The following is a 27,392-nucleotide window of genomic DNA, read 5'->3' on the forward strand; positions in this document are numbered from 1 at the left end:
ACTGTCTGGACTCAGTGTGTACCTGAGAGAAATGGGTTGGTGGCAGTGGGAAAGTGATCATAGTGGAGGCACAGGGATCAATAGACCGTCAAACGTCTGGGGACCCTGTGTGATCACCACAATTGGGTATCAAGACCTACATGTTGAACTTGGCTGTTGCTGACTTGGGAGTCCTCATGTTGTACTTTGCTTTCTGGATGCTGTGCATTGTGGATAGCAATACACCAGATGATCTTAACTTCCTTGTTTTCTCTGAAGTTTTCGATGGTCTTATTTGGTTTATGTACCTGACTGCTCAACTACTGTTGACAACCATCAGCGCGGACCTCTGTGGGTCTTTCCTCTTTCCAGTTTTGAAAGGTGTCAGTCAGTCATCACCCTCAAACACCAAGGCATGTGCCATCATTTGGGACCTCTCCTTCTTGTTCACTGGGATTCAAACTGTTTCCGGTGTTACTGATGACCCTGTAATTTTTTTCCTAAGACCCAGTTTCATTGTCAACGCCATCTTCCTGAAGATCATGACTATCTCGACTCTGACAACTTTCATCAAAATTTCATTGAAATCACAATGGCAGGAACTGGCAAAGTTTTTAAAAGTGATCTTGCTCACTCTTCTCTACTCCCTTTTCTTTAGTTATCTGTGGACTGTCTTTTTCAACATTGACGTATTTGGGCATCCTTATTTTACATAATAATAATAATAATAATAATAATAATAATAATAATAATAATAATTTATTATTTGTACCCACCCATCTGGCTGGGTTTCCCCAGCCACTCTGGGCGGCTTCCACAGAGACCAAAAATACACTAAAATGTCACACATTAAAAACTTCCCTGAACAGGCTGCCTTAAGATGTCTTCTGAATGTCAGGTAGTTGTTGTTCTCTTTGACATCTGGTGGGAGGGGGTTCCACAGGGCGGGCGCCACTACCGAGAAGGCCCTTTGCCTGGTTCCCTGTAACTTTGCTTCTTGCAATGAGGGAACCGCCAGCATCCGGGCAGAACGATGGGGGTGGAGACGCTCCTTCAGGTATACTGGGCCGAGGCCGTTTAGGGCTTTAAAGGTCAACACCAACACTTGTGCTCCGAAACGTACTGGGAGCCAATGTAGGTCTTTCAGGACCTGTGTTATGTGGTATCGGCGGCCGCTTCCAGTCAGCAGTCTAGCTGCCGCATTCTGGATTAATTGTAGTTTCTGGGTCACCTTCAAAGGTAGCCCACGTAGAGCGCATTGCAGTAGTCTAAGAGAGAGAGAACTAGAGCATACACCACTCTGGTGAGGCAGTCCGTGGGCAGGGAGGGTCTCAGCCTGCGTACCAGGTGGAGTTGGTAGACAGCTGCCCTGGATACAGAATTGACCTGTGCCTCCATGGACAGCTGTGAGTCCAAAATGACTCCCAGGCTGCGCACCTGGTCCTTCAGGGGCACAGTTACTTTTACGGAAAAGGAGCAATGCAGCAGCGAGCTGCAGCTGGCTGGAAAGCAAAACATGATGGGAATGTTTGGGACTGTACCGTGGGAACAAAGGGGCAGTCTATTCACTGTGCTGAGCACTGGATTTAGCTCAGAGTGTAATTTGACCTGTACAGGAAGTACAGGAGGTGGAGTTTGTCTCTCTGCTGTTGGAGTCTGAAGAGAGCAGACGCGTTTCTCTGTAATGCTGCAAAGACAGAAATAAAGACATGTAAATACATTTCTGTCTATCTCTTTCCCCTCCCTGGGGGGAGCAGGGAGCAGGGAAGAGTGGTGCGTTCTTCTCACGCTTGAGGAGGATCGCCGATCGTGACCTAGCCTGTATCCTGCCGGGAAACGCAGACAGGGAGGTCAACAAGGAGATCAAGCCGGGTGCCTGGAGAGTGGCCAGTTTCTATGATAAGGCTCAGATTTCCTAACAGTTACCCCATTCAGGACCAGGGAGTCCTCCACACCAGCCAGCCCCCTGTTCCCCAAAAACAGTACTTCTGTCTTGTCAGGATTGCTTTACTTCCTAGCTGCTACCTGCAACTGCAGTACTAGGCCATTATTTTATTACCTAGTTGGGAGGCAAAAAATGGATTGCTCTTGGGGAAGCATGAAGGTTGCTCTCCAGAGGGTCTTCCAAGAAGCAGAACCTACAGATGAAAATGCATACAATGAGAATCATGCATTTATGTAAATTGCTCTGTGGCATTAGAACCAACTTCTCAGAGAGATTTTAAGCCATCTCTTCATTTTGGCTTTCATTTTTTTTCTAATTAAAATATTTTATTGCCATATAGAACACATACGTTTACATTTACACAGTACATATACACAACACAATACCTTATTTTCATAACTTGAAGCATACCTGCATTGCTCTATATTATACCTTTCAACTCAACTGGCTAGTTTGGAACTGTTCATCCCTTTGGGGGGTGTGAGCCTTTCAGGCATTAGTTAGTTCCATTTGGGACTTATTTCCTGAGCCCTGTGGTGCTGTAGAGAAGAAGCAGACCACCAGAATCATTTCAAAATTCAAGTCTTCCCTTCAACTCCCTTCAACTCCAGTTCCCCAAAAAGGGAAAGGAAGAACCATAGTGTAGTTAACATATTATATCCTTCCAGGACAATGTTTATATGGGTGAGATGTTTCATGGGCTCTCTTTCTCTTTCACATGTATGCATTCTACATATTATTTACTTTTTAAAATCTTACATAAATATTCCTGTGTTGCTTAATACATTGCATATATGACTTTACAGTGTTGTAGAATGTTCTTACTGCAGTCTTCAGGTACATGAACTGGATGGAAGGTATTAGAAGGATATAATAAAATAATAATAATAATTTATTCTCCACCCATCTGGCTGGATTTCCCCACTTGCCTTCTTATATTTCAGGTTTCACCTTTGACTTTTTGTTTAAGCAATAGGTGCAAATAGCCCTATATTTCATTTATTTGATGTCTGTAGTAGCTCCCCAAAAATGTTTCATCTGTTATACTGTAATCATTTTCATACGATTTACTATTTTGTATCACACTTTCACCATTTTAAATGAGTAGTTACAATATTTCACAACTTGTGAGTTGTTGTTTTTATTAAACTTTAACTTGAGTTTTCTTTGTGGGTGGTGCTGGTTATTTGCTGCATTTCCACATACTTACTGGAGTAAATTAATATAGAGAGAAGAACACATTTTAATGCAAATATGTTTTCTTGGTAGCATTTTATGTGCTGTTATTTTAATGGAGTATCCTTCCTGCTTCATCTCATTTTGCTGAAGTTTACCCACCACCTGCTCTCTGTTTACTGATGGATAATTACTAATACCATACATTAGAGAACTCCAGAAAACAGAAAAGCTATGCTGCTCAGGGTCAAACTGTTCTAGGATGGATCAGACAAGCTGGTAATATTAAGTCACCTTTAAAAATCTTTTAAATACTTGTGAAAAAGAAAATGGGCAGAGGGAATCAACTTGTAACGTGGTGAAAACTTTTTGGACAATAGTATCCATATCTGCCAGGAATTTCTTTGCCGAGAAAGTCCAGGAGCCTTTTTTCTCAACAACTAGGATATAGTTGAGTTTTTACTGAGGTTAATCTAATAGGTTGAGACTCTGCACCTTTCTGAAGATTATATCTAGCCTTGCACAAGAAGGGTCTCTTCCTCCTCGATTCATAGATGGTTATCTTGTTGACCAGAAAATGAGCATTTTCCTCTTATGGTATGAATCTGGCAACTGATAGAGTCATGATGAAAGGTGGGTGGGACTTTCCATTCTACATCTTGCTGTGAGTTTCAAAAACAACACAATTTCCTCTCCCGCTTGGGACTTCAGGTGTGCAGAAATATTTCTGCATGTCCTCCCTTTTCATCACAGGATATTGTTCCACACTTTTGATTTCTCATCATCCTTTATGAATCTGTTCTTCATCTCAGGCACGTGAAAAGAGGGAAAATCCCATAACTCATTGGAAGTATACAGTCCTTGCATGCAGAATGTCCCAGGTTAATTCCAAGTTGCTGGATATTGAGGGGATTAGCTTGAAAAGGATGGTTGGGACACTTGGAAGTCACTGCTGCTCTGCAGAAAGGAGACAGATGCAAGGTTAGACTGATTAACAGTTTGATTATATGACAAGAAGAGTCTCCTTAAGCCAGCTTCATATGCTAATGCCTGAAGGACGATTTGTGGAAGCCTGTGATGGGAAGAACCTTGGTTCTAGTTGCTTTGGTGCTGACCTTTAAAGCCCCAAACAGCCTCGGTCCAGTATACCTGAAGGAGCATCTTCATCCCCATTGTTCTGCCCGGACACTGAGGTCCAACTCTGAGGGCCTTCTGGCGGTTCCCTCACTGTGAGAACCCAAGCTACAGGGAACCAGGCAGAGGGCCTTCTCAGTAGTGGCACCCACCCTGTGGAATACTTTCCCACCAGATATCAAAGAGAAAAACAACTACCAGACTTTAAGGAGACATCTGAAGGCAGCCCTGTTTAGGGAAGCTTTTAATATCTGAAGGACTATTGTATTTTAATATTTTGTTGGAAGCCGCCCAGAGTGGCTGGGGAAACCCAGCCAGATGGGTGGGGTATAAATATATTATTATTATTATTATTATTATTATTATTATTATTATTATTATTATTATTATTATTATTATTATCATTATTATTATTATTATTATTATTTGCTGAAAGAACACAAGAAGCAAGTTTTCAGAGACATACAGAGACAGCACCATTTTCAAATGCCAAGCAAACATTGAATGTGTCATGGTAGTCCCCTGGGTGAGACATCCAGGTACATTCTGTTAATACATTAGAGAGTGAGGTTGCAGTTGCAGCAGCAGAGCAGAGGTTAGGGGAATGAACGAAAGCATCCTTCTAAATAAGCCAGTTACATTTTCAGCAGCCAAGAAACAGCTGTATATTTTTTGAGGTTGGGAACACACCTCCCCCTGTCTCAAGCAAAGGATGCTTTTGTAAAGATCTGCTGTTTGCTGGGAGAATGTAAGAAACAAGCTGGAGGGGAGTGTGAGAGTGCTAAACCTGGAGTTGCAAGCTAAAAGCATACATGGGTGTTGCAGCACCCTGAAGATCTAATGCAGGGACAATGATTTGCTGACAGAATGAGTGCTCTGCCTCCCCCCCCCCAGCTGTACTCAATTTGTGTATTTGCAGAGAAACCCAAACAGTTTGAAAGCCATGCTTTACGAATCTAGGGTGCATAGGAAGCACAGTGAGCCAATAATCTATTATACATAATTGTATATAACAAATGCTAATAAAAAGATTAATTAACAGTTAAATTTGAAGGAAGAAATCCTATGGCAAGAAGTGTAAATTATGTGAGATCTGCAGCTCATTCATTTGTGGGGCTGTTGCTGGAGCTCTGCCTTAAGTCTGGCAGAGGGAAAACGAGCGTTTAGAATTTGTGTTCTATTCTGGGTTTCTGTGCCATGTGACCAAGCTGAATGGGCTTAGGAGCTATCCTATGTCTTTCTAATCTGGTCCTGTCCTCACCAAACCCCCAGAATGCTCCCTTGGGGGAACTTATACTGGTCTCTGCTAAGCCACCTTTTGCTCCATTGGCAGAGCCTTGGCAAAACCAGAATAAAAAAGTTACACTGGCATATCTTCAGCTGACCTGGAGTTGGGAACTAAATGCCAGTTGAGACAGGAATCAGCCACCTGAGCCAGAGATCCATTGTCTCCTCAGCTGCTTATCCCTGAAGACCTTGCAATAGGATTGCCCCCCCCCCCGAATGACCTGAATAACTAAGGAGCATCTAAACATGGCCAAACATGTTTTGACCTTCAAGTCTTCTTCCGTGGTCTTGATTGCATGTCAGGACCACACACACATCCCCAGTGTAACCTAAGTTTTAAATATCAAAAGATAATTTCTAAACCAATAAACAGTAGAAAGATAAATTGAAGAATATGTGCAGTAACAACACTTGCATTTTTTTTAAAAAAAGATGAGACAATATTACTACATAATAAAAATAACAAATCTGGATATCATCCAAATGTAAAATTATATTGGCAAAACCACTCACCCGTCATGGCTAATGATAATTGTCCATCCATAGAATGCCTCTTGTATGTATCTTATTCCAAAATGTGAACTCAGAGAATTGTGGGTTCCTTGGTCAACAGGAACAGACAAAGCTGTAAATGAATTTCAAGTATTATAATTTGGAATGATCTCTCTCTCTCTCTCTCTCTCTCTCTCTCTCTCTCTGTGTGTGTGTGTGTGTGTGTGTGTGTGAGAGAGAGAGAGAGAGAGAGAGAGAGAGAGAGAGTGGTTTTGCAGCTGCCAGCAGGATTGATTAGTCTAGCAGAAAGCAGGCATCCTTCTCTCCTAGCAATGCATGCAGAAGTGAGCAACGCACACAGCTGAGGAACAAAGACAGTTGGCTGCATTTCTTGAGAGAGTCAAGAGGGAGCACACATGAGCAAGCAGGTGTATAGATGAGAATTTCAGGGATCAGGGAGACAGAAAGGTGGAGGATACACAGTAAAATTACTGCAAGAGACAGTGGCTGGGGGGAGAAACACAGGAAACTGAAGACAAACAGAGTGAGAAGCCTGGCAGAGGGGAACCAAGCTTTGTAACTATATAATAAGTAGGTACATAAATATGTTGTTTAGTCATTTAGTTGTGTCCGACTCTTCGTGGTTTACAACACATTAAAACATCAAATAAAGCAATCCAGAATAAAACAAGCTCAAGCTTCAAGGAAAATATTTCAGATCCTTCTCTAAGTGACATTTTGTTTTCCCCATATTTATGGAAGTATGGAAGTATGTATGGAAGTATGGAAGTGAGAGCTGGGTCATAAAGAAGGCCGATCGTCAAAGAATTGATGCTTTTGAATTATGGTGCTGGAGGAGACTCTTGAGAGTCCCATGGACTGCAAGAAGATCAAACCTCTCCATTCTTAATGAAACCAGCCCTGAGTGCTCACTGGAAGGACAGATCCTGAAGCTGAGGCTCCAATACTTTGGCCACCTCATGAGAAGAGAAGACTCCCTGGAAAAGACCCTGATGTTGGGAAAGATGGAGAAGGGGACGACAGAGGATGAGATGGTTGGACAGTGTTCTCGAAGCTACCAGCATGAGTTTGACCAAACTGTGGGAGGCAGTGGAAGACAGAAGTGCCTGGCGTGCTCTGGTCCATGGGGTCACAAAGAGTCGGACACAACTAAACAACTAAACAACAACAACAATGGTGAATTTTACTGTTACTGACTTGCTTGTGGTCCTTTCCCCCCTTTCTCATTCTTATATCTTGTGCTCTAAGTATTTACAAAACAAGTTATGTTGTCCAATCTATGCTTTTCTTTGTGTTTTGGGGGCTGTTCCAGTCTCTGTACACCATTGGTCAGCTTCTACTGACAGGCATCAGCATTCACCTCTGTGGGTCTGTCCTATTTCCAAATAGGCACAGTCTCAGCCTGGCCTCAGAGTCGTCCTTCAAAGCATGTGCCATAATATGGGTCTTTGCTTTCCTACTCTCTGGAATCCAAGTTGCTCTGGATATTACTGATCCCTTTGCCAGTTCTTTCCTAATGCCCTGCTTTATGATCAACATGTTAATTTCCACAAAATTCATGATTGCCTCCACTGTGACACTTTTCCTCGGAATCACTTTTAAATCACAACACCAGCTGCTCTTAAAAACCTATTTGTTCAGTCTACTCTCTTACCACCTCCTTACGCTTCCACTCATCCCCTTTCACTTTACAGAAATCTATATGAGCTGTTAATGCATTAACTCTATATCTATATGAGCTGTTAATGCATTAACTCCAGCATTAAACCATTGATTTATTACCAAACTTGTACAAAGAAGAGTGGTTGTTGTAGGGAAAGCATGATGGCACACTTTTCCAGGAAGAGGAATGCTGTAGAGAGGAAGGATTATTCCACATGTCACCTTTGATGCCCTTCATGGATACGACTTCAAACTTTAATGCTATACAGTGGTACCTTGGTTTACTTACTAAATCCATTCCGGGAGTCCATTCTTAAACCAAATTGTTCTTAAACCAAGGCGTGCTTTCCCATAGCAGCGGGGGACTCAATTTAGAAATGGAACACACCCAACAGGAAGCGAAACATGTTGTGTTTCACAGGAAGCGAAACATGTTGTGCATTCTGTAGCTGACTTCCTTTGCAATGTTTTATTTTGAAATCTTTAAGATAATATATTACTTTTCTGCTAATTATGTTGCTTTGAATGTATCCCTTAAAAAGGAAAGTATTTCAATGAAATGAAAATTATTATGATCCAAGTATGCATGTTATTGGGACGTGGGTGGCGCTGTGGGTTAAACCACAGAGCCTAGGACTTGCCGATCAGAAGGTTGGCGGTTCGAATCCCCGCGACGGGGTGAGCTCCCATTGCTCGGTCCCTGCTCCTGCCAACCTAGCAGTTCGAAAGCACGTCAAAGTGCAAGTAGATAAATAGGTACCGCTCCAGCGGGAAGGTAAACGGCGTTTCCGTGCGCTGCTCTGGTTCGCCAGAAGCGGCTTAGTCATGCTGGCCACATGACCCGGAAGCTGTATGCCGGCTCCCTCAGCCAATAAAGCGAGATGAGCACCGCAACCCCAGAGTTGGCCACGACTGGACCTAATGGTCAGGGGTCCCTTTACCTTTATGCATGTTATTATTTATAACCTACTATATTTTTAATAAATGCATTCCAAATAATATTATACTTGTCCATACAAAATTTATGTCTGTAAGCAATACATTCATAAGTTGCAAATGTTGTCATATATGCAAACCATTCAATAAAGAGGGACGTAGATTTCTCTTTCCAGTGCATCAATATCACTCTTTGGGCATGAAGAATAAATTTATTTTGTACAGTTGTAGTTGTGGAATGTTCCTCAATGGTACCCGGGATGGTGTGCACCATCAAAGTGACCCCCGCCCACTGGATCTATGCTGGACAGTTTTAATGTGGGTTAGAAACCATTTAGATATTTTTTTCTTTAGAAATATACAGCAGTATAGAAATGAAATTAATAATAATCCTAATATAACGATGCAGATTCCTAATGCTACCATTAAACCAAGAATGTTATAGGACTGCAATTCCAGTTCTGCCCATCTCTTGGTGGTCAAATTTGTGGTTCATTTCTCCTCCGTGCCATCAGAGTTTAAAAGTGGGCATTTGTATGATTGAGCTTTCTACTTAAAATTTGTGTTTTGCAGAGCTCAGAGATCAGCTCTATGTGCTAAGAGCGCTATGTTCAAATTGCACAAAGTACTGGAAAGCACTTTGAATGAAGTGCATGTATAAAGGACACAACACTCTTGAGACTTTGGGCAGCAATTTCTCCTGTGCACAAGCAATTTCTGGAGCACCCAGGAAAAGTAGAAGAGCCCTGGCTTTGCTAATTGGACATATACAAATTATTTGCACATTCATCATGATGTAAATGCATAAAGCCTCTTCCCGAAATCCTATGCCCAAGCTTGTGTGCTCAGTTATGGATGGAAAGAGGTGAATAGACAAATGCTTTTAGAAAAAGAGAGGGGACCTAGGACTCAAGATCCTGTCATTCTAGGAGGAGAAAATCAGACTTTTGTCTACTCCCACTTGTCAGCAAACACAGGGTTGCTGAAGAAGAAAGGGTATTCTTTGTGAGGCATACAGTCATACCTCAGGTTAAAGTAGCTTCAAGTTAAGTATTTTTGGATTGCACTCTGCGGTGACCCAGAAGTAACGGAGCACGTTACTTCTGGGTTTCACCATTCACGCATGCACAGACGCTCAAAATGATGTCACGCGCATGCGCGGAAGTGGTGAAACGCAACCCGCACACGCGCAGACACGCAGTCGCGTGTTACGTTTACTTCAGGATGTGAATGGGGCTCCGGAATGGATCCCGTTCGTATCCAGAGGTACCACTGTATTTTATTTATTTATTTTAAATCAATTTTATTGAAGATTTTCAACTTATTGTACAATAAAGAACCAAACTAGTCTGGAAAGGAATAATAAAAAAGGAAAGGAAGGGAAGGGAAGGAAGGGAAGGGAAGGGAAGGGAAGGAAAAACAAAACAAAACAAAACAAAACAAAACAAAACAAAACAAAACAAAACACATATCTAAGTATATGTATGCCTTTATCACCATTTTATCTTCATCATCAATCCATATACAGAGGCTTGAATCCTTCTACCTCTCACCTGAGAGAGCTGCGCCCTTCCTCAGCCTCACATCCAAGTTCCACCGGATGCAGTGATGGCCTTCAACCAAGATGGTGATGTGATTTATTTAATTTTTTATCCATTGATTAGTCAGTAGTTATATCTGCAAAGTTTGGTTCTATCCATTATTTGATATCAACATAACCTTCTCTCCTCTCGAATGTGCAGAGAACTTGAAACAAGTGAGGAAAAGATGATCCTTTGGGATTACAACTGTACAATTCTATGATTCTGTGATTCTATGACTGCTACAATTCAGATTATAGTGTTTATTAAAAGGGAAACATAATTAAGATGAGAAGCTCTAAGATTTTATGTACTGAAATTAGTTCTGACTTCATGGTCTATCCATTATTTAATGTTGCTGCGAAACTTCGCTTGTTGAGTTTTGGGGGGTTTGAAGAGAAGTCGGGAAGGCAAACGGGAGTTCTTTCTGTGGCCTCGTACAAGGTTTTAGCAGGTCATAAGCAGAACTTGCTGCAACTGGCTTCTGCAAAAGTAGAATGGGGTGGGGGAGAGAGGAATTCATTTATGTGCTGCACATTTAATGGGAGAAAGAAGTCAGGAAATACTTTCATGGCGGAATTAAAATCATTTCCTCTCATAATGTATGAAGGAAAATATCAGTAACTCAGAACCATTTACCAGGCAAAGCATGCTAAAGGGGACATGATATTCTAAAGGAAATTTGTGTGGTTCAAAGGGGGCAAAATGATCTTAATCCAATGATAGAGCAAAAATGTGGCAAGTATATTGATTTCCTGGGCTCACTCTCTAGTTAAAAGGTTCTTAGATAGCAGCCCCGTAAAAGACAATATTGGGCTGAATGATTCAGCAATTTGCCTCATGATAACACATCTTCGTTTGGGAGTCAAGGCTGTACTTATCTTATTCCAAGCATTCAAGCATAGGTGTTTGCTTTTGAGAGCAATACTTCTCAAATGCTCACAATTTTCTTCATATGACCACGTATTAAGTTTTCTCCCCACACAACCATTTTTTTAAATCAATGGGCCTACGTGATTTGATGATATAGAGAGAGGGTGGAATGAAGTAATTGAAAAGAACAGATAGCTGTGCAGGAAATAGTGGAGTAAGTTTAGAGATCAAAAGCAAGAAACTAGACAAGGCAATTCAGAACTCCAGTATTCTGGAAGAAGGAGAATTTCAGATGCACCTCATGAATAAAAGATGCCCAGGTAGTAAGTACAGGGAAAGGGGTCATTGCCAGTTTATCAGGTGCACGTGTGGGGGTCTTAGGGGGTCTTGTCTACTCTGAGATTTTCAGAATGTGCAATTTGATTGAATAGGATTGAATAATATGATCAAGCAAAATTCAGTTCTTTGTTAGGGCATGGTGGTCAAAATCAGGGTAATACAGTGGTACCTCGGGTTAAGTACTTAATTTGTTCTGGAGGTCCGTTCTTAACCTGAAACCTTTCTTAACCCAAAGCACCACTTTAGCTAATGGGGCCTCCTGCTGCTGCTGCCGCACCACCACTGCGTGGTTTCTGTTCTCATCCTGAGGTAAAGTTCTTAACCTGAGGTAATATTTCTGGGTTAGCGGAGTCTGTATCCTGAAGCGTATGTAACCCGAGGTACCACTGTAAATAAGATCTCAATTCTCATCCTAGAGAGTTGGAGTATGCTTTGAAACACCTGCAAGGATAAGTGCAAACTTCCCTTGAGACTTTACATTTGAGAAGCATTTTTTTTCCCTGCCCACACAGAAAGTTGCAGAGCCCTGACCTTGGTTATTGAGGCACCAACTAATGGATTTCTTGTACGTTTCATCATGATGTGAAGATTGTGCCCCACCCTGTCTGAACATAAAGCCCATCCCTGACGCTCCTGGCTCCAGGTAGTATGCTCAGTGTGCATGGGCATGTTGTAGTTGGCAAAGTACTTTTTTGAAGCAGAAAGGAAATGTATGGCTTGAGGTCCTGAAAATCAAGGAGGAGAACATCAGAAGTATATCTATACCCAGTTGTGAGCCAACAGGTGTGATTTGTAAAGGTAGGACATTCTGTGCATGACAACTTTTATTAATGGTCAATACTCCTGTGGTTTCAACATGCTCTCATTTACTCTTCCTTTGATTCCTATTCAAAGATAATGTTTTCTCTAATGCCTTTGGCCCATTCAATGTGCATTTAAAGCTGAATGTATCAAATTAACCCTTACTGGAACCATAAGTGAACTAAAATACAACTGTCCTTCAAAATTCACACTTATCTGAATTTTGTGATGCAGTTCTTCAACCGAAGAATGCTTAAACTAACGTACATATTTAAGTGAAATTGTAGAATGAAATAAAGATGTCAGTAAAAATAAAATGTGGAAATGTGTGCTTTAGTCAAAAAGTATGTGCAAAAAGTAGTTGGTTGGAAGAAATTTCTGAAAGCTAGAGTTAAGGAATAGCTCACAATGCAATCCTCACCATGACCACTTCAAGTTCCAATGAATTCAAAGTTTATTCTCAGGTAATTTGGAGGTCTTTAAGCAGAGGCTTGACAACCATATGCCAGGAGTGCTCTGATGGTGTTTCCTGCTTGGCAGGGGGTTGGACTTGATGGCCCTTGTGGTCTCTTCCAACTCTATGCTTCTATGATTCTAATTGGAGTGGTAGCCAAGTTAGCTGACCCAAACCATGACTTAAGTCCCACTGATTTCAATGGAAACTTATTGTAACTCATTTAATATGGATTCAACCTAGTATAGACAATACAAGCAAGGTATATTCCAAATATAAAAGCTTTGTATGTTTCCAACCCCATGAAAGTTGCAGTCCAGCATGCACCTTCATATTTGGATGGGCTTGAACACAATTTCTGGTGCGTTAAAAATGACTCTTTGAGTTCCATCACCTGAACTGTCCTATGAGTAGAATTACTCTCTAAATGAAAGGAGCTGTATTTTCATTTCTATCATTTTAATTTTTTGTGGTTCCTTCTGCAATCGCTCTGCACCTGAGAAACTTTCTCTGGAGCAGTGTAGTATGAATATGAACTGATCTGAAAATAACACATCTGGAATAATCTAAATCGCTTTTAACTTTGATCAATAGTGGGGATCCAAGAAGACCAAGCTGAGAACTTGAGCAGTATCATTATACATTTAGCCCCAAAGCAAGAAACAAATCCAACTCTTCTCTTTTCTTCTAGGAGGAATCTCCACACCGGAAGGAGTATCAAAGCAGAAACTGACCAGGATGGCAAATTTCTGCCAGTCAGTTCTGTCCCAGCTGGATGCTGGAAAAGAACACAATGGAATGCAAAGTATCACGGAGTCCTCAACAAATAACAGCTGTGATCCAAGGGCCAGCTGTGCCTCTAGTTCTTTAGCAATGTTTTTCATGATCACCTTCACTTTGCTTCTCTGCCTTTTTGGATTTGTGGGAAATGGGACAGTCATCTGGCTCCTGGCATTCCGCATCAAGAGGAATCACTTCACCACCTACGTCCTGAACCTCTCCATTGCTGACTTTGGCGTACTCACTGCTGTAGTTGCTATTGATTTGAATTGGGTTGTATGTAAGTCACATTACTTGCATTTTGAGCTTCTAAGGTCATTGTTTTACACCGGCTTCCTATTCACATACAGTGCTAGCCAGCTTCTCCTGACGGTTATCAGCATTGACAGGTTTGTGTGCATCTTTTTCCCCATTTGGTATCGCTTCCATAAGCACAAACACCTGTCCGTCATCGTGTGCACCGCAATATGGATCCTTGCCTTTGTGACGTCTGGAATTCACATCACGCTCTGGCTAACTGGGGAATATTGTAATCTAAGCTCCTACCAGTTTCTTGTCATTGCCCTACTCTGCACCCTGTTAATGTCCCTCTCCACTGTAACCCTGTCCATGAAGGTCTACTTAAAACCACATGAGTGCAAGCGGGGGAAGCTTATAATGGCCATTTTGCTTACACTCCTCTTCTTTCTCCTCCTTGCTATCCCAATGGATGCTGTTCAGTACCTGGCCCTGTTTCATAAAGATCCCTACCTCCTAGAATATGCGTTCATATGTGCCTCTCTTAACAGCACCATTAATCCTGCGATTTATTTCCTGGTAGGAAGGAAGAAGAGTCATCATTCCCGGGAGAGAATTAAGAGTATACTTGAGAATGTTTTAAAGGAGGAGGGAGACAGCAAAGGGGAATAGGAGTTTCCCAGTGAAAATAAATATTGAAGCCTCCATAGAAGCTTAAGCTCTCTCCTTTTGTTATTACTGTATAGTTGAGCCTTTCCCCAGTCTGTGCCCTTTAGCTGGTGTTAAGGAAGTTGTGGTCTAAGTGGCAGAAGAATTTCCTAGTTGTTGTTGTTGTTTTCTGAAAAAAAAGGCATGTACAGATTATTTAAGGTTACCAAACGTTTATTCATATCTAATAAGATACTGCTTGCTTTTGAAGAGGGATGGTTCTAATGCGACAGACTCTGAACTTGGCAGCAAAGAGTTACCTCACTGTAGGTGTTCATTCCTTTCTTGCAACATTGGAAATCTACCCTAGGGGCTCATACTGGTATGGGCTCAAACTGGAAGTATGGCTGGCCATGAGCATCTTTCATATTATAACGCTGTGTGTGCATGCACTCTTGTGGAGTTATATGTGATGCTAAGAGCATATAAACTGGTGCTTTGCATGGAATTCAGGAAAGAACCATAATGTTTGTGTGCATGTTCCACAGACTTTTGCTTGGTCTGTTTTTTTGTATTGGAGGTAGCTACAAGCTGCTCCTTGCATTGAGTGTTTGAGGTGAGGACGTGGATTATGGAAAGTTGTGTGTGTGTGTGCTTAGTGAATGGTCACAGAAATCAGACAGCGAGAAATATTCAAACATACATACCTTACAGGCCTTCAAAGTAGACCCCTCTGATACAAGGCACCATTGACAACATTCGTAGAACTGTCGGAAACTTCTGGAGAAGTCCTCTTTTTGTACTGCTTTCAGTTCCCTTGTCACAGCAGCTTGGACGTGTGAAAATCTGTGCCCTTTCAGTGCAGATTTCAGTTTTGGAAAAATAAATCTGAGTCCAGATCAGGAGAATGTGGAGGGTGGGACAACTCAGTAACCTCAGTAATGATTTCACACAGAATATACAATTCTTCCACCACCATTCAGATGGAGAAACGCTGATCCTGCATCAATAACTCATGAACTCCCCCACAGCTGCAGTTGACGCGCCGCAGAATCGAACGAAGTTCCAAGTAGCCTTATTGTCCAACGACAATTGAGTTAGGACAAATCTGAGGAGCTGAAGGACCCTTAACGGCCCTCCTCCAGCCTCAGCACTTTTTTCTTTCTTTCTCTCTTTTAAGTAATTGCCCAGGACGATATCCACTTTTACCTCCCCATCCCCATTTTATGTTGTTATTTCAATGTATATTATGCTATGGCCACATGGCTAATGCAATAAAATCTATTGAACTCATGAACTCTGTCGGCATTTGCCATTGTCAATGGTCTACCAGACCGAGGGTCATCTTTGATGGTTTTCCACTCTTCATGGAAATGCGTAAAACCACTCATACACTGTATTTTGAGTTACAGCTTCATCTCGGTACACAATCGTAACCATTTCATGGGTTTCCAATGCCAATTGTATGTTCAAATATTTCTCCCTGTCCACCTAAATATTAGGAAGAACTTCCTGACAGTAAGAGCTGTTCGACAGTGGAATTTGCTGCCAAGGAGTGTGGTGGAGTCTCCTTCTTTGGAGGTCTTTAAGCAGAGGCTTGACAACCATATGTCAGGAGTGCTCTGATGGTGTTTCCTGCTTGGCAGGGGGTTGGACTCGATGGCCCTTGTGGACTCTTCCAACTCTATGATTCTATGATCCTATGATTTCTGTGACCATTCACCGAATTGTTCAGTCACACCTTGTGTGTACACACACACACACACCTGCCTGGACACCTGTGTCAGGGAGAATTTGATGGAGGAAGTGACAGAAGAGGCAGAGCAGGGGGTCGGGGATGCTGTGGAGCCTTTCATCTGGCCAGAGACAGAGGAAGTGGAAGAGAGGGTGGAGAATAGCCAGGAGGAAGGGCTCAGGGATGTTGCAGAGCCCTTCCACCGCCCAGAGGCCCGGGAAGGGAGCTCAGACTCTGGAAGGGAGGGGGCTTTTCAGCACAGACAAGGAGGGAAATAAAACATAAGGGTCAAATATGTCTCACACGATTCCCCCACCTACTTTGTGCAGGAATCAAAGAAAGCCACTCCCCGAATCTGACTCAACGCGTTCAGACGCACAATCCTGAACTGTAGCTGTTTATTGTACATATGTAATAAAGACTGTAAATATCAAGCTGACTGTGCCAGGGTGTTAATGCGAAGGGGAGACACCACCTTTACAACCTGGTACATCCCTTTGATGCAATGCCACCTTTCCCTCTCCTCCAAGCCCACCCCCACAGTAAATAGTGTCCTGTGATTTTTATGGTGACTTACATTGACTGTGTAATTTTCTCTTTTAGTGCGCTACTTTGTTCCAATATGCATATGTTACCACCCAGTCACCCTGAGGCCTCTGAGTGTTGGGCGGATTGCAAAAGATCTAAATAAATAAGTGATGGGTTTATTCTACTTTACTTTGTTTTGCGATGCTTCTCCTGTGCTACCACATCCCTGCTGCAAGGAGGGGCTAGAGCTGAAAAAAGCAGGACAAAAACATAAGCTGGAACATTTGTGTCATGACATAATTTTTTCCAGAATTTCAGCAGAATGTTCCCAGGTTGGTAATGAAGCCGTGCAACTGCCCTCCAAGAACTCTGTGGTCACGATTCACATCCACACAGTTCTCATAGTAAAGGGGGAAAGTATCCCTTCCCATCCTTTGCTATTGGGTCACAGGTGACACCTGAACATGTGTCTAGGAATTGGGAAGCGAGCTGATGGCTCCTGCTTTAGGAAACATCGTTGCCTGGCTTATATTTTGATTTGGATATTTATATTTTATTTGTTGCTTTGCAGACCCTCCATTACATTATATTTGAATAAATTTATCATTTTACACCAGTTATGGTTTCTTGGTTCTTCTTTAAGGGTGTGCTGGCAAACGATGACACTCTTGTTTCCTACAGTTTATGTGTGTAATCATGGGTGTGTACACTGATAATGAAAAGATAGCACATGAACCTGATGAACGAAAATGTGGGGGGGGGGGGGCGGACTTGCTTCCTGAACTGGTAACCTCACTCTGCCTAATGAAAGGACTAGACCTTTTTAGGACAGAAAGACTTATATGTCAAGAGGTTCCTCCCCCTAAAATCACTGATTGCTATCTTGAACGGCAATAAAGCAGCACATTAGTTCCCTTCTATGGCAAGCTGAAAAAGCCAGGCTGGCAAGCAAGCAGAATCTATGGTGCATCTTGCAACGAATTTGGTGGAAATCACCTCATATTCCCTTGATGGTTGCAGCATTTTCTCTTCAGGACTCCCCACAGCACTCCCATTCAAGATACAACACTATTGCTGCTTTTCCCACACCACATCTGAAGACTGCTGATCAGTGCCTACTCACAGGTATGAAAACCTACTGTAGAAATTTTCTGGACTCCCAACATAGAGATGAATGCTAATGACTCTGTAATGGTTGCCTCAAAAGCTTCTAGCCATGCTGGCTGTGTTTCACCCTTCATTGTTGCAGGCAGTATGTCTCTGAATACCAGTTGCTAGAAATCTCATATGAGGAGAGAGCTATTGCAGTTGGATTCTGCTTGAAGGCTTCTGTAGGTACTTATCTGACTACTTTGATAACAAGATTCTGGGTGCAATGAGCATCTGTCCAGACCTTCTGTTTGCATGTTTTCTGAAATTTTATCTTTTGTAATTTTAAACTGTAATTCATCTCTTCTGGCAACAATAAAGGCAAAGAAGTTCGTAGATTCCCCCCTAAAATAAAACCTCAGTTTCTTACAAAATTAAATTGTTCAGGCAATGCCATGTTTCACATTGTTGTTGTTTCATAAGAAGCATGACAAAACTCTATTTGTTTCTCAGCTTGGCCTCAAAGCAGTTTCCTCCAAATATATAATACAGTGGTACCTCGGGTTACAGACGCTTCAGGTTACAGACGCTTCAGGTTACAGGCTCCGCTAACCCAGAAATAGTACCTCGGGTTAAGAACTTTGCTTCAGGATGAGAACAGAAATCGTGCTCCGGCAGTGCAGCAGCAGCAGGAGGCCCCATTAGCTAAAGTGGTGCTTCAGGTTAAGAACAGTTTCAGGTTAAGAACGGACCTCTGGAACGAATTAAGTACTTAACCAGAGGTACCACTGTAGTAGCTTTCTGCATTAATATCTAAGAACTGGTATATCATCTTGGACTTTGTTGGTCAGCCGTGACTCCCGCTAATTGATTTGCGATCCTCAATTAGCGATTTATGGCCGCCTGGCACACTTCCGTTGCGCAGCTCTCCCAGCTTCGAAAACTGACGTCAGAATGGTGTGGCATCATGGGAACAACTTAACCTGTTAAGTTCCAACCCCAACACCCCCCTTTGCCGCCCATTCTGACAAGACCCTTTTGAGTTCAACACCTTCCCCTTTGCCTTGTGCCCCTTCCCGGCATCTTTCCCAGGCACCTGTTGAACCCCTTCAACACTCCCAGAATCACACTGTGCGAATTTTGCCCACGCACTTGTTGCCTGGTATCTTTCAGGTGGGACGCCCTTTGTTGTGCGACTAGACCTTCTGGGCACAAACTCAGATGTTACCTCTGACTCACTGCCACTAGGAACTGTGTCCTCAGCATCACGGGATTCCCCCTCTGACTTAAAGCGTTTTCGAATCCTCTCCATTACACTCACTGGAGAACTGGGCTCGCTTTTGGGTGTTCTCCTAACATTTTGTGGAGAAACTACCGATACCTCCTCCTGTTCCTGACTTTGGTCAGTTACCTGATCGTCATCATCGGATTCTGAATCCTGATCTTGGACCTGGTCCTCATCACCGGGATCAGCCTCTGCCTCCCTTTCCTCAGAATCAGATAGACATTCTGAGAGCACATCACGCATGACAGCAGTTTTTGACCTTTTATCCTGCTTATAGAACTCAGCGTGTTTACTGATCAGTAACTTACTCTGATCACCTGATGGAAATGCGAACCTCCATGCACGTGCTTCTGGCTCATACCCGCAGAAAATCATTTTCCGGAACTTGGATCCATCTGGCCCCTGCAAAGCAGCAGGTACTGACACAGATGCACGTGACCCAAACATACGCAAAAAATGAATCTGGGGTTTCCTGCCATGCAACAACCCAAACGGTGTGTCACCTACCATTGAATTGTAGGTACGATTCCAGGTGAAGCTCACATACCTGATTGCCTCCAGCCAAAACCTTGGGGGTAACCCAGAATCTTTCAGCAACACCTGTGCAGCCTGGACCAGAGCCTCACATCGGAGCTCTGACACTCCTCTCTGATTGGGTGAAGTCACTGTGTGACGTATCCCTTTCTTGCGAAAGAACTTCTGCAAAGCAGAACCTGTTAATTGAGCTTCTCTGTCACTTGTGACAGCTTGCACTCTGGTGGAAAACCTTTGTTCCACCTCCTCAATCCAACGTTTGATCAGCTGTGCTGCATCATCCTTGGATTTGAGACCAAGAGTCCAGGTATTCTGCGTAAAATCTTCCTGCATCGTCAGCAGATACCTGGCCCCTCCCAGACTTGGTTCCTTTACAGGACCCCACAAATCCACGTGGACCAGTTCAAAAGGTTTTGTTGTTACCCTCTCTACTTTTGGATAACTGCATCCTTTTACCTTTGCCAGTTTGCAAGTTTCACAATTCACAGCATATCCACATTCTGAGATATTACAACCTTTGGAAACCTCCGGCAGCACCTGTAGTTCTTCTAGAGAACCATGAGCTGTTCGTGCATGCCAAGCATGGACACATGAATCATGATTGGGAATTGTAGCACGCAGTGCTTGTGCTTTCTCAACCCTCCCATCACCCTCCAGAGACGTTTTAAGAATGAAGAGATCATTCTGCCCCTTTTTAACCTTGGCAAGCATCCTCCCTCCTTTGGAGATTGTGCAAACATCATCCTGAAAACAAACCTTAAATCCCTTTTTCAGTAAATAAGGCACAGATAAAAGACAGTGGTGCATCCCAGGAACAGTACAACACTCCAACGTTTCCTGTAGAATAGAACAATGCACATTTACAGCATTAGTCACATTTCTTTTCTGTCCATTTGCGAAAAGTACAGTCTTCCCAGCCGGAATTGCCTTGCAATTCCACCTCTCGACAGCAGGTGTCTCTGGAATCAAATTGCAATTAGCTGCAGAGTCAATAACAAAACTTAGCTCTGAGCCTGTCCCACAGCTGTCTTTAGCCAACGCCAGACTAGCCGTGATCTGATAAGTCTCTTCCTGGCACCTGGCACGTCCACCAGCCTCAGTCCCACGCCTGGTTGTTTTTCCAGACTGGTTGCCATGGAAACCCGACTGGTTCCCATGAGAAGTGTCCTTGAAAACATCCTGCCTTGCCTCTCTGCTCCGGTGGGGGCAATCTCGACACAGATGTCCCGCTGCATTACACACGTAGCAACGACGAACTCCAGTGGAAAAACACTGCCCGGGGCTCTTTTCAGCTGGCCTGGCCCTCCTTCTTCCGGAAAAACACTCCTTGCCAGATCCGCCAGATCCGCCCCCCCTGAACTCCACTCCAGCACATACAGTGGAAAACTTTTCAAACTTGCCTTTGGAATTTTCCGCCCCCCCGACTTGCTCACTAGCACTCCTTGAGGCTAAATCATCAGGAACAGGGGCTCCAGCCATCTCTAGGCTTCCAGCTTCCATCTGCCCTTGGCCCTCCGCTGAGTCTTCACACAGACGTTTCAGCACTCTCCAGGCCTCACACGCAGATTCAACGCTCTCCAGGTGATGACGCAAATTAGCATGCACACCTGCCATTAACATGCAGACCTCAGCTTTCTCCCTCTGCATTTTCTCCTCCAGAGAAACAGATTGCGACTTTCCTGCATCTCTGTCATCTCTGCCATCTCTGTCCACCAGTTGCACTGGTTCCCTTTGGGAAATGTCCCAAACTTCCGTGGCTAAAAACCACGCTCTCACCCTTCTTGCCCAGGTATTCCACGCTTGGGCGGTGAGTTCCTCAAGCTGTTCAAACGGAGCTTGAAACACCTCCTGGCCATCTGCCATGTTCTCCCGTTCTCCCAGCCACCCCAAGCTGTACTTACAGAATCACCAGCTCCTCTGGCTTCTGTCCCTGGAGAAACGATGCCTTGCTGCTCTCAGTTCTCAGCAACACAGGCAAATCTCTGCGTCTTTCAGCTTGCTTGCTTGCTTGCCTCCGCCTCCTGCCGTGCTTCTCTGCTCGACACCGCAGATTTCAAAGCTCCCGGCAGCCTCCCGTGACAGTTTTACGATCGGTGATTAAGGTTACCCATAACCTCTTGGACTTTGTTGGTCAGCCGTGACTCCCGCTAATTGATTTGCGATCCTCAATTAGCGATTTATGGCCGCCCGGCACACTTCCGTTGCGCAGCTCTCAGTCACGCCTCAGCAGAGTTTCACACAGCGGTGTAAAACTGTCTCGTAGTTTGGCTTAGCTTCCAGACAAACACACAGAGTACAGGTTTGTCTAGTTTACAGTTGTTTATTCCAACAAATCTCCGGAAAAACCGGAACTGCTTGCAGCCATTATAAGACTGCTCCTTTCCCCTCACAGCACAGAGTGAGAATGGCAAACTCCTCCCAATCTCCTCCCAGCTTCGAAAACTGACGTCAGAATGGTGTGGCATCATGGGAACAACTTAACCTGTTAAGTTCCAACCCCAACATATCAACAATGCTGTGATTATGTCCAAAAGATTTGTTGACCTCTGCAAATAATTTACAGCAGACGTTGACTGTTTTAGAGACACGATTATTGACATGTGTAAAGGTAAAGGTAAAGGTAAAGGGACCCCCTGACCGTTAATAGGTAATTGCAGAATTCTTCATGCAGGGAATGCGCACCGCAAATACTATAATAAATATTTCAATACTTTTGAAATTGTGTTTCTTTTCTCCTAGCAAGTCTCTCTCCATCAGAAAAGCAGAAACTGACCAGGATGGCAAATTTCTGCCAGTCAGTTCTGTCCCAGCTGGATGCTGGAAAAGAACACAATGGAACACAAAGTATCCCAACGAATAACAACTGTGATCCAAGGAGCTGTGCCACTAGTTCTTTAGCAATGTTTTTCATGATCACCTTCACTTTGCTTATCTGCCTTTTTGGATTTGTGGGAAATGGGACTGTCATCTGGCTCCTGGCATTCCGCATCAAGAGGAATCACTTCACCAGCTACATCCTGAACCTCTCCATTGCTGACTTTGGCATACTCACTGCTGTAGTTGCTATTGATTTGAACTGGATCGTATGTAAGTCACATTACTTGCATTTTGAGCTTCTAAGGTCATTGTTTTACACTGGCTTCCTGTTCACATACAGTGCTAGCCAGTTTCTACTGACGGTCATCAGCATTGACAGGTGCGTGTGTGTCTTTTTCCCCATTTGGTATCACTTCCATAAGCACAAACACCTGTCCGCCATCGTGTGCCCCGCAATATGGATCCTTGCCTTCCTACCTTCTGGAATTCACATCACACTCGTGCTAACTGGGAAATATTGTAATCTAAGCTCCTACCAGTTTCTTGTCAATGCCCTGCTTTGCACCCTGTTAATGTCCTTCTCCACCGCAACCCTATCCTGGAAGGTCTACTTCAGACCACAACAGTGTAAGCAGAGGAAGCTTTTAACAGCCATCTTGATTACTTTCCTGCTTTTCCTCCTCCTTGCTTTCCCAATGGATGCTGTTCAGGCCCTGCATGATAAAAATCCCTACGTCCTAGAATATGCATTCATATGTTCCTCTCTTAACAGTACTGTTAACCCAGTGATTTATTTCCTGGTAGGAAGACAGAAGGGCCGTCGTTTGCGGGAGTTAATTAAAAGTATCCTTGAGAATATCTTAAAGGAGGAGGAGGAAAGCAGAGAGGAACCGGAATTCCCCAGTCAAAATGTAATAGGCTAAATAGAAGTTTAAGCTCCCCACTTTGAGTTTATATAGTTCAGCCTTCTCACACTTGGTTCCCTCCATCAACTGTGGTGGACACTGTAGTTCAAATCATATGGAGAGCACCGAGTGAATCAAGTCTTTCATAGTTTAAAGCAATACAAGTAAAAATCTCGTAAAGTTATGAATCATTTCTTCCAATCCAAGAAGATACAGAGAGAATACCTTATTTCCTCAGAAAAAGGATGGTGCCACTCCAACAGACTTCAAATACTGTGTCCAGTTCTAGGCACCACCATTTAAGAAGGATGCTGACAAGCTGGGACGTGTGCAGAGGAGGGCAACCAGGATGATCAAGAGTCTGGAAACCAAGCCTTATGAGGAACGGTTGAGGGAGTTGGGCATGTTTCGCCTGGGTCATAGGATACTGAGAGGAGATAGCATATCCTTCTTCAAATATCTCAACTGCTGTCACATGAGAAATGGAGCAAAGCTTGTTTTCTCCTGCTCTGGAGGTAGGAACTGAACCAATGGATTCAAATTGCAGGAAATGAGATTCTGACTAAACATCAGGAATAGCTTTCTGATGATAAGAGCTGTACAGCAGTGGAGCTCTCCTTCCTTAGAGGTTTTTAAATAGAGGTTGGATGGCCAGATTATTTAGCTGAGATTCCTGCATACCAGGTTGTTTGATTAGATGATCCTCAAGATCCCTTCCAATTATACAAATATATCAGTATCTATGATTCTGATACTGCATCATAGACATATCAAATTGTGTTTTTTTGTGAATTTTATTGCTTTATTCTTTTTGTAAACTGCTTTGAGGTTTTTTTCTTACAATCATGTAGTAAATACTGTAAATTTTGTGGAAAATCGAAGTAATAAAAGCAGACTCTTTTGTTATATGCTTTGTGTGCATGATTGTGTGGTTATCTATAATCCTAAGAGAATATAAACTGAGGGAAAGAACCACAGGTTTTGGGTTCATGTTCCACAGCTTTGGCTGTGTGTCTTGCCTGTCCATATCTGAGGTAACTACAAGCTTTCCTCTTGCTCTAAGTGTTTTTCCTGAAGATGCAGATTATGGAAGGTGTGATCAGAAATACGGCTGTTTCCCCTTTATTTCTCTATCTCTCTCGCTTGTTCTATATTTCCTGCTTTTCCTTTACTCTCTTTTTCTCTATGTTCTTATTGTTTTCAGATCAATGTTTTACTTGGGGGGGGCAATATATATGATATAAAGCTTTGTAAATCCTAAATAAAAATTCTTCCAAAAAAGGACAAAAAGATATATAGCTGGGGTGAATTTGCTACAAAACCTTTTTTTGGAGAAGACATGAATTGGTCTCATCTACAGGAATGGATCTTGGCAGGCACCCTGAGGCATTATTAGGTTTAAGGGCACTCTTGGGTCACCTTGGTGAATGGTGGACTCTGGAGCCCAGATGTGCCTGTTGGGTTCACATACCTCAGACTTACTTAGCAAGGAAGGAGTCCCCATTTGTTCCCAGTCAAGTTGCTGCGTTCAGTACCAGCTGATGTTTACAGCCCATGCCAAGGGCAGCTCCACAAATACTTCATTACAGTAATCCAAACTCAAAGTTACCAAAGAAAGTACTACAGAAAGGACTATACCCTGGTCAACATACAGCTTCAATGCAAGCCAGTTTCTGGAAAGGAAAACCATGCAGACTTTCACTCCAAGGCTGCCATAGCACATCATCATAGCTCAAAATGTACTACTGTGAGAACAGGGCAAGTGTCTAAGACCAGCTCACCAATTTCAGAATAAGGTTTATTTTCCATATGATGGCTCTCATTTCCTGTAACTGGCCTTTACAGTAGTGGGCTTGCTATCTGCTGTGCTAACAGGATGTGAATCTGTTAAGTCCCGTTCCATGCCCGAAAAGCATGGGGCACCTTTGTCTGGTGGCACTGTGGCCCATAGATTGCAGCAAAATACTGGGCAAAGAGGGGAGGGAAAAGCCTAGGTAAGGCTGCTTCCCCCGGAGCTCACAGCCATTTTGCTGTGGGTCACATAATGCATCAACCAGGGCAAATACATGATACCAAAAACCAGCTGCCTAAAGCAGAAAACTCACTCTGCTCTTTTAGGAGAGAAAACCTCATGTGGCAAGAGGCTTCTACACTAAGGTCACTAATGACTATATTGACAGGTGATAAAATAACATTTTATTCTCCCTGTATGAGGCTGGCAAGCTAAGAAGAGGTGGAGATCAATGGAATCAGCTGTGCATCTTGCAGTGAATTTGGTCAAAATCATGTAAATTTCAGAGCTGCAATGTTTCCCCCACAAGTCTGTCCACCATTCATCATTCTGGCACAGAGTACAATAGCCCTGTGGCTTCCCACACACCGTATCTGAAGACTATGCTTTTTTACAGGTATTCAGCCCTGCTGCAGAATATCGCTGGAATCTCACTCAGGTAACGGGCATTAGTGACTGTAGTGACTCCTTTCCTCAAAGGAGAGGAAAGCCATAAAACCTTCTGACTCCTCCACTAGCCCTGCTCCTTTGAATTTTTCAGTTGTACCACCCTGGGCCGCTCTCGAGAAACAAATTAATTTGATGTATTTAAATGAATAAATATAATGAATCCATCAATCAAATTGGAGTTGGACTTTACTGTCAAAATCTTTGTAGTAAATGATATACAAGAGAAGACAGTATGTAAACGGCTTAAAGCAACGGTATATCTATCCACCATATTTTTTGTTGATTGCAGTACTCATTGTATCACCACCCTGTTCATTGTTTTATTGTCACTTTCACTTGTGAGCAAACTGGATGTGGCTCAAAGAAGGTAGGTAGGACATTCCATGTAAGTATTCTCCCCAGCCCCCTTGATACCACATTCCCTTTTTCCCCTTTTTTGTGGCACCATCTCTCTTCTCCTCCTGCACAACTCACAAAAAACCTTTTCTCTAAATCTTTGATTTAAGTTCTTATCCCTCATCCTAACCAAAATAAATCTCCAAATGTCTTTGCTAACAGTCATCATTATTTGCTCTCTCCCCCTCTGTCTCCTGTTCCATTGTCTTTCCCTTTCTTGTTTTAAACATGAATTCTATGTTAGAGACGAGTAAGAAAGACATTGAAGACCTAGGCAAGAATTTCAATCCTTCATCCTAGTCAAATTCCTACAGCCCTGTCAGCCATGCATGCTGCCTTCTGTAATAGCAGGAGTAAGTCTGTTACTGGTTGTCGAAGGAAGGCTCAAAGCTTAGGGAGAAAACTGGGAAGAGATGGGGCCCTATACCAGTTGTTGGAAGAGAAATATTTTCTTGGGTTAATCAAAATGAAAGGAAGCATTCATGAAGCCAAGTTCTCATCCTGTAACTATTGTGCTGAACCAAAATATGAAGCAGGCTTTACTTTCTGGACAGTTCTGCTTGTAGATGGATATGTAATTACGCAGAAAATCTCTGGGGAAACAGAGCAAGACAAATAGGCAGTTTTCAGCTAGTAATCTATATATCTCCTCAGCAGTTCACTGCTAGGCAGTTGTGGTCTAATATCATAGCTATCTTGCTTTGACACATGCGGTTAAGATTTTTGGTGCTAGAGTGAAGGAACGTATCATAAATTCATATTCACACACATCTCTTCACAGTCCCATTCCTGTTATTTTATTATTTTTTAATCTGTTATTAATTTTAAATTGTTGTAACCTGTCCTGGGACCTGTTGATGAAGTACAGGTAATAAATTTAACAACAGCAGCAGAAAGCAACAACAGCAACAAAACAATTGCATGCCACAAGAGGGAGAGGGAGAAAAACTATAAGACATCACCAATTGTCTGTAACAGAGGGGTGATGCTTTACAACTTGCCATGGTATTCATGGTGCTTGTTACATTGACCACAATTTCTCTCTCTCTCTCTCTCTCTCTCTCTCTCTCTCTCTCTCTCTCTCTCTCTCTCCCTCCCTCCCTCCCTCCCTCTCCCTCTCCCTCTCCCTCTCCCTCTCCCTCTGTGTGTGTATGTGTGTGTGTTGTATATTCATAACTCTTTTCACCATGTTGAACATGGAAATATGGAACCATGACAAGATTCTACTCAGTGAAGGCAGTTCATCTGATTAAGTCTCCCGATTCCCTATTGCTTCCAAATCAACTTCTTCCAAGAGT

At 42.9% G+C, this 27,392-nt stretch overlaps 2 protein-coding genes across 2 annotated transcripts in view; both read left to right on the top strand.

The window, feature by feature from the left end:
- LOC308592942 (proto-oncogene Mas-like) overlaps positions 1–18,483 on the top strand; it is a 106,149-nt gene extending 87,666 nt beyond the window's left edge. Inside the window, exon 4 of the mRNA XM_081205026.1 lies at positions 18,380–18,483. The gene's annotated coding sequence lies outside the window, so the exon portion shown is untranslated. The remainder of the gene's footprint in view (positions 1–18,379) is intronic.
- On the top strand, positions 13,418–14,368 carry LOC308593633 (proto-oncogene Mas-like; the record flags this gene model as incomplete). The annotated part of the gene is made up of 1 exon (XM_081206082.1): positions 13,418–14,368. The coding sequence occupies one exon, from the start codon at positions 13,418–13,420 to the stop codon at positions 14,366–14,368; it is 951 nt and encodes a 316-aa protein (XP_081062208.1).
- Positions 18,484–27,392: the final 8,909 nt, after the last annotated feature.

This window comes from Podarcis bocagei (genome assembly GCF_964188305.1).
Source record: "Podarcis bocagei genome assembly, chromosome: 8".
Classification (NCBI taxonomy): domain Eukaryota; kingdom Metazoa; phylum Chordata; class Lepidosauria; order Squamata; family Lacertidae; genus Podarcis; species Podarcis bocagei.